The sequence below is a fragment of the Protomyctophum parallelum genome (assembly GCF_964188405.1).
Source record: "Protomyctophum parallelum genome assembly, chromosome: 12".
Classification (NCBI taxonomy): domain Eukaryota; kingdom Metazoa; phylum Chordata; class Actinopteri; order Myctophiformes; family Myctophidae; genus Protomyctophum; species Protomyctophum parallelum.
In genome coordinates, this window is record NC_139712.1 from 2,081,553 (window position 1) to 2,089,128 (window position 7,576).

The 7,576-nt window shown below is 45.2% G+C and overlaps 1 protein-coding gene and 1 long non-coding RNA gene across 2 annotated transcripts; one reads left to right on the forward strand and one right to left on the reverse strand.

The window, feature by feature from the left end:
* The first annotated feature begins 3,533 nt into the window (after window positions 1-3,533).
* On the forward strand, window positions 3,534-4,153 carry LOC310868183. Its single transcript, XR_014570062.1, has 3 exons — window positions 3,534-3,619; window positions 3,722-3,802; window positions 4,066-4,153. It is a non-coding gene; the product is annotated as an uncharacterized lncRNA (long non-coding RNA).
* Window positions 4,154-4,874: 721 nt separating this feature from the next.
* On the reverse strand, window positions 4,875-7,360 carry LOC310868161 (putative nuclease HARBI1; the record flags this gene model as incomplete). The annotated part of the gene is made up of 5 exons (XM_083778428.1): window positions 4,875-5,054; window positions 5,205-5,395; window positions 5,519-5,620; window positions 6,817-7,064; window positions 7,215-7,360. 5 exons carry the CDS (start codon window positions 7,358-7,360, stop codon window positions 4,875-4,877), a joined length of 867 nt encoding a protein of 288 aa, XP_083634554.1.
* Between the last annotated feature and the right edge of the window lie 216 nt (window positions 7,361-7,576).

Below are 7,576 nucleotides of genomic sequence, written 5' to 3' on the forward strand. Positions count from 1 at the left end.
CTGAATGTAGGACAAGTTTTTTATGGTCAGTCCAGACAATGACGGGCTGCTCAGCACCCTCCAGGCTGTGGCGCCACTCCTCCAATGCCTCTTTAACTGCCAAAAGCTCCCTGTTGCCAACATCATAATTTATTTCTGCAGAATCAAGTTTGCTTGACAGAAAAGCACAGGGATGCAACTTATTGTCAGTAGGGGAGCGTTGAGAGAGAACAGCACCCAATCCTGTGTCTGAGGCATCCACCTCCACAATGAACTGCAGGTGTGGGGCTGGATGGAGAAGGACTGGAGTAGAGACAAAACGTGCTTTAAGCTCAACAAAAGCTGCCTCTGCTGCAGGACTCCAACAGAACGGGTTGGAAATGGACGTGAGGGCTGTAAGCGGGGCTGCAATAGAGCTGTAATTCTTAATAAGCACTCTATAAAAATGGGCAAAACCCCCAAAACGCTGCAACTGTTTGATGTTAGTGGGGGCTGGCCACTCAGCAACCGCAGAGACTTTGACAGGATCCATCTGCAATTGTCCTGGAACAATCACATAGCCTAGGAAAGACACAGAGGGGGCATGACATTCACATTTTTCAGCCTTAACAAATAGTTTGTTCTCCAGGAGGCGTTGGAGAACCTGGGAAACATGCAGCTCATGCTCAGCCTTGTTTTTGGAAAAAAATCTAAATGTCATCCAAAATAACGAACACAAATCGATTCAGCATGTCCACATCATTAACCAAAGCCTGAAAGGCAACGGGTGCATTATCCAAAAGGCATGACCAAATACACAAAGTGTCCAAGGGGAGTATTGAATGCCGTTTTTTATTCATCACCTTTCCGGATTCGCACAAGGTGGTAGGAATTACGCAAATCTAGTTTAGTGAAAATGGTAGCTCCATCGAGGTGTGAAAAAGCAGAACTGATCAACAGCAGAGGGTATTTGTTGACTTTGCTTTATCCATTAGTGGAGTTTGAACACAAGTAAGACGCGCAAACGCGTTAATTGCAATAACAACAATTCAAATAAATTACGTACTTTTGTAAGTTTTTTTTTTTAAGTTCTCCTTTTTTATTTGTTTTTTTAAGATGTTTTTTTTAAGTCAAGGTTTGTTAAGGTTTTTTCTTTTAAAGTTTTGTTTGTTTTGTGTGTGTGTGTGTGTGTGTGTGTGTGTGTGTGCGCGCGCGCGCTCGTGTGTGTGTGTGTGCGTGTGTGAGTGTGCTTTTTGTGTATGATACAACTGCGCCCTCTGGTGCACAAACCTGCATGATGAGGTCTTCTCTCTGCCCTCCTACAACTAATCACCATCTATTAGTCTTAGTCTAGTCTTAGTCGACGAAATATCAAAATCATTTAGTCTTATTCTAGTCTTAGTCTTTGTGGTTTAGTCTTAGTCTTTTAGTCTTAGTGATTTTAGTCTTAGTCTTTTAGGCTTAGTCTTAGTCAAATAAAGTCTTAGTGATTTTAGTCTTAGTCTTTTAGGCTTAGTCTTAGTCAAATACATTTTATGTTTGAACATGCAATACAGACACATATTTAGTTTTAATATGAAACATTTATCATTTTATTTTTAGTAACATAACAATGTACATCATGACCATGATCGTATCATGGTCTGCCCTGCTCTCCCTGAAAAATGCAATAGTATGACTAAAGCTTCGTTCACATTGGCAGAAGCTAAAATAAAAAGCAAAGCAGAAATCAATTCGACGCAGCTTTTTTTTTTTTAGAAAGTGGGCGTGTACAAGGTACCTGTCAGTCAAGCTGCCTGGACTGGCTTTGAGACGAGAAAGAAAACAGGCAGTTTGAGCAGATGCGCATTTGAAAGTCTAAAGTGTAAAATAGCGACTGTAGAGGAGAAATAATTATATATTTAGTTACATCATAACCTATTTATGGATGAATAAATAATATAATCTTGGTAAACTTGTTTGTAAATAACCGAACGAGACTACGGACCGGATCTCGATCCTCCCTCTTTTACCCGGGCTTCAGTGCTCATCTCCTCCCCACTCCGCTCTCCCCAGGCCACGAGCGAAACCCTCCGGGCATTTTTTTGAATAGCGGCTCTGTATGTAATGTTAATGTTGATTTAGCAAGAGCATACCGTAGAAATACAATTGTATATATCCAGCACGTCGTAAAAGTAATTAAAACAGCTTATGTTTACGTGTGGTTTCCGGACATTCAGTCCCAAGTCTCCCGGGGAAGGGAGACCCTATCGCGGCGCTGTCTGTCTGTCACCCTCCTCGGCTGGCTATATGTGGCAGTAGGAGACCGCTCCTCCACCACCCCCCCGGACCCTCACCGTTTACACTACAGCATCAGCACATTTAAAGTTTGCTTTTAATTAGCAGATGATGTGAAACATTGTGCCAACTAGTAGGCTAGGCATACTTTAATTACTTAATAAATAATCAATATCACCGGAACGGAGTCCAGTGCAACAGGCGTGTGCGTGTGTGTGTGTGTGTGGGGGGGGGGGGGGGGGGGGGGGGGTAGTGAGAGAGATATATCGTTTACTTAACATTAACAATAATAGTTAATAGGGCCAGTATATACGGTATATGGCATACGGGCCATTATATCTCTCTCTCACGCACACACACGCACACACACACACACACACACACACACACACACAGGGATTGTGGTCTATCTATCTATAAATATAGGCTATCTACTGTCTTTCAACTTTTGCTATGAGGTTCATCGATAGGCTTACATAAACGCAATAAACCAATTGAAATGATTCCCTCAAATAAATCTTATCTATATGCGATTGGTTCATCAATACATGAATGCGATAAACCAATACAAATTATTCCCTCAAAAAAATAGTATCTATGGTCCTAATTCATTAAAAATGAAATACGCCACCGTTACACTGTGGCGGAAACCGATATCGTATTTATCCGTCCGATCAAGCTGCGTTGAGATGACGTGCTATTCAGAGAGTGCTGTGTAACACAGGTGCGCTGGAGTAGCGCAGGTGTATGTCATACTGAATTCAGCTGGTGCGAAGTGATCAGGAAAGCACCCGACAACCTCATTTGCATTGATCCACGCCCAATTTCATACCATAAAAGGTCTCAATCATGACTCAGCAGTTTGTGAGATCAGCTGGCACCATGGCGGCGAGAATAAAGAAGCGAAATTACAGCGCTGTAGAAGTAGAGGTATTGTTGGACGGCGTAGAACGCCACAAAAATATTATTTTTAGCAGCGTCAGCAGTGGCTTCAGCAACGTCACGAAGGCTGATTGTTGGAAGGAAATTACCCAACAAGTAAACTCCGTCAGTGCTGTGGCGAGGTATGAAATATGAATATAGGCCTAGCCCCTTATTAATTTGATACACGCATGGACCACAAACAAGCCCCTTATAGGGCTTTTATGTATATAATTTCTGCACCATTGTATTATCGTAGGCCTACTAGGCTTATTTGCAAACCGACAATGTTTATTATTCAATAAAGGACATTGACGGAGGTCAAAAATAAATGGAGTGACCTTAAACTCGATGTTAAGAAAAGGCTGACCAGGCAGCGCCAATCCATGGGTGCTACCGGGGGGGGGTCCGGGCGACGCACCACCACCGTCGCCCATGGACGAAAGGATCAAAGCCATAATTGGTACCAGTCTACTTTTTTATATCCATATACAGTTACATTTGTGCATGATTGTTGTTTATTTTCTATAGGCCTACCATTAAACAATACACAATTATCTTATAGGAGAGGTGGCGTTGTACGGAATCCAAGCCGCGGGGGGCATGGATACCGATGCCTTGGATGTGGACCTCCAGATGGACGAAAGTGATGGTAATTAAACTATAGGCCTATTGCATTTAATCAACACATTATAGACTTGAACTGTCCTGCTTCTTCTTTGATATTGAGCACAACACAGCTGGCTATACACACTCTATTCAAGCAGCATTGCACCATAAAAATGTAGATTAACTAAATGTAGATTAATATACGATGTTATTAAACAAGGAAAAAGGCACAATAAATAATTGTAAATAATATTTATTGGGGAAAAAGGCACAAATGATGATCTTATTTCTTTTTTATAGCTGATGATGCTGCTTCCGTGGCGTCGGCGTCCTCGCGGCGCTCCAGAGACTCCACCACCTCCCAGGCAGCTCGCACGCGGTCCTCGACCCCCGCTCTGGCTCGGGCTCAGCGCTCCACGAACACCACAACCCAGGCCTCGCCTGCAGGGCCACCCGCTCGGGCTCAGCGCTCCGGCTGCTGCTCACCACCACCGGCTGCTGCTCAGTGCTCACCAGCACCTGCTCGCAGGCCTCCGGCTCCACCAGACGTCGAGGTGCCCTCTACCTCGGCTTCTACTCCTGGTTCTGCAAGAACCAGAGTTCGGCGAGCCTCGGAGGCTGCCCCCGTGGCTGACCGGGACGCCCGGGTAGAAGTTATTTCAGCCGAGGTCTTGCAGAACCAGGAGCATTTGCTGAGGGCGGTGGAGAGGGTCGCGTCTGTTGTGGAGGAGGGTGTGAGGGCGGTGCAGAGGGGTGTGGGGATTCTAGACAGGATCGCCACAGCCCTCGAATCCATAGCCACTGCCAGGAGGAGAAATGACTGAATTAATAAATAAAACTATAATTAAATGTTGAATTTGCTTCATGTGTCTACTTCTTCAAGGTTATTATAGTTAACTAAAACTAACAAAGTAACAAACTGAAGGGGAAAACTAATTACAACGAAAACAAAACGGATATGAAACTGTATTGTGTAACTATTTCCATGTTATCAAGAAACAAACTGGCTATATCAAATCCGTTAAACTATTTAAAACTAACTGAATTAGAGAGACGAAAAAAACGTAAACTAAAATTATAAATTAAATTAAACTATATTCATCCTTACTTCAAAAACGAGCGATCAGTTGTCGGCGCAGGGCCAGTCCTGGCATGTTGGCCTCTGCGCCAATGGGTGGGTCCACCGGCATGTCTGCAGGTGGGGGCAGTGCAGGTGCTCCCTCTGGAAGCACACCATTCCGTTCTGCTATATTATGCAGCACGCAGTAGGCCAGCGTGATCTTGCAAACCTATATATATATGGGAACAAATTATTAGACTGAACAAAACCTGTTCTGTTATAGCATGCCTTAATGCCTACCGTTTTCAGCTCATGATGGTCTACTCTACTGTGTGTGTGTGTGTGTGTGTGTGTGTGTGTGTGTGTTTTATTTAAATACCTTATCGGGCTTGTAGAGGAGCGTCCCTCCTGCCGTGTCCAGGCATAGCCAACGGGCTTTCAGCCTCCCTATGGCGCGCTCCACGACGGATCGGGTTCTGACATGGCTTTGATTGTACGCCCGTTCTTGTTGGGTCTCGGGGGTGAACAGTGGCGTCATCAGCCATGTTGCCACGGCATATCCTTTATCACCTGGTATATAGAATGAGATAGATATGGTTAACCATTTAGGCCTACAATCCTGTCAATTTAATTTCCATGAGGCAAGTGAGGGGGAATGGCACTAAATATATATACAATTGGAAAAACACTCACCAATGAGCCATGCGTCTCCAGCAGCCCCCTGTGCGAGACGCATGCCTACACTGCTATTTTGCAGGATGAAAGAGTCGTGGCTGCCGCCCCCCCAACGGGCAACTGCATTTAAAAAAATCATATTCGCGTCACAGATGACCTGGACATTGACAGAATGGTACCCTTTTCTGTTCAAATATGGGTATGGGTCCTTGGGCGCCTTGATGCGCACATGGGTGCAATCTAGAGCCCTGCACGGGCCTAAAATATGGGCCCGTGCCCGGCCTGGACCCGTGGAGTTAAGGGCCCGCTGGCCCTAAGCCCGTTGGTCAAGTCCAGAATAGGCCCAGGCCCGGCCCAAAAGCCTGACATTTTTTATTTTTTTATTACGCTATTTCTATAGCATGCACGCCGCGGCCGCTTTATTGGTGCACATTTGTTGCACGGACGCAGCAGCAGCAGCAGCTACTGACTCACAGCTGCACTATATCGCTCTGATAAACCCACATTAAGGAACAAGAAGTCAATAACACACAGACATCACACTAAAAAGTAGCCTACTTAATTATAGTTTTATATAGTAGCTGCTGCACGTGCACTGTCAATCAGCGCAACGCGTTGTGAGCTTGCAGATCGGCTATCGCGAACTCACGCTGCATTATAAAACCCAGACGGACAATAATAAGAAGTAAGAACACTTACGTTATGTATCTGCAGTTTCTGCAATGTGCAAATCCAACTTTGTTTAGTGTGGTACTGGTAATAATGCTCCCGCAGTATTTAATTTGTTTTTATTGCGGATCTCCTGAAATAAATTCTGTCAGAGAGCCGTAGCCTAGGCCTACTTACTTAGTAGGCTACTTGGTGTGTGACTGTGTGTGTGTGTGTGTGTGTGTGTGTGTGTGTACAGCTGCGCTGCATAATAATTAGGAGAGAGAGAGGACGAGAGTTTAGGCGCGGAGCGAGAGAGATAGAATGTAAAACACGTTGTTTCAAAGTCTTTATAGTTTTGACCAGATTGTAGTGTGCTTGTGTGTGTGCGACTGTGCGTGTGTGTGGACACTGTGGAGGGGTTATTGTCATTTGTCACGTCGTCACTATGGAGCAGACAGCAGCATGCTGCCGCGCTGCTGAAGCAAGTCCAGTCTGCATGGGTGAAATTCACATCGGAAAATTAATATAACGGCGCGTGAGCCCGCCCGGCCCACGGCCCGTTGGGCAGTGACAAAGTCGGCCCGGGCCCGGCCCGTTTTGGTGGGCCGGGCCGGACCCCGTCGGTACCCGACAGGCTTGCAGGGCTCTAGTGCAATTTATTGCACCGATGATGTTGGGGAATCCTGCTGTAGAATGAAAGTCCAGTTTTATTGTTCGTTGTTGTTCGGCAGTGTAGGGGAAAGAAATGTGGCGGGGAACCATTCGGATGATGCCATCCAGCACTTTGGTGAGCGTGCGGCTGAGGGATGGCTGGGATATGCCGGACCGATCGGCCACCAAACGCTGGAATGATCCGGTGGCCAGGAAGCCTAGTGTGCAGAATACCTGCACGTGTGCAGGGATGGGATGTGACCTATAATAATAATAATAATAATAATTAATAACGGTAATAGGCTTCATTTATTTTATATGCATTGTAAACAAATAACTGCTGCAGGCATGGTCTAAATCTGGGCAAAAATAATCCAATTGAAACCATTTTTCTAAACATTTTAATTCGAACCTGTTTGTTTGTCTGGTGAGCTCTGGCTCCAGCACGTCGCAGAGCTCGACCAAGCAGTGCCTTGGTAGACGGAACCGGCACCGTAGCCACTCGTCGTCCTCCTCGAAAGAATTGGCCCGGTCCCTGAAGATGCGTTCTCTCCGCATTGCGCGGTTCGCCAAGTAATCAAGCAGCAATAAATCAGCCATTCTCTTTGTATTCTGTTACTATAAAGCTTGTTCTTCTCTTCACACCGGTTTGACGCTGCTCCCCGGGGTTCTTATATAGTAGTCCAGGCAAAGTAGCATTTCCAGACAGACTAATTAAAATAGATTTTTTTTCACCATAGATCATCTCTATGAGGTGTCTAGAACAACATACTA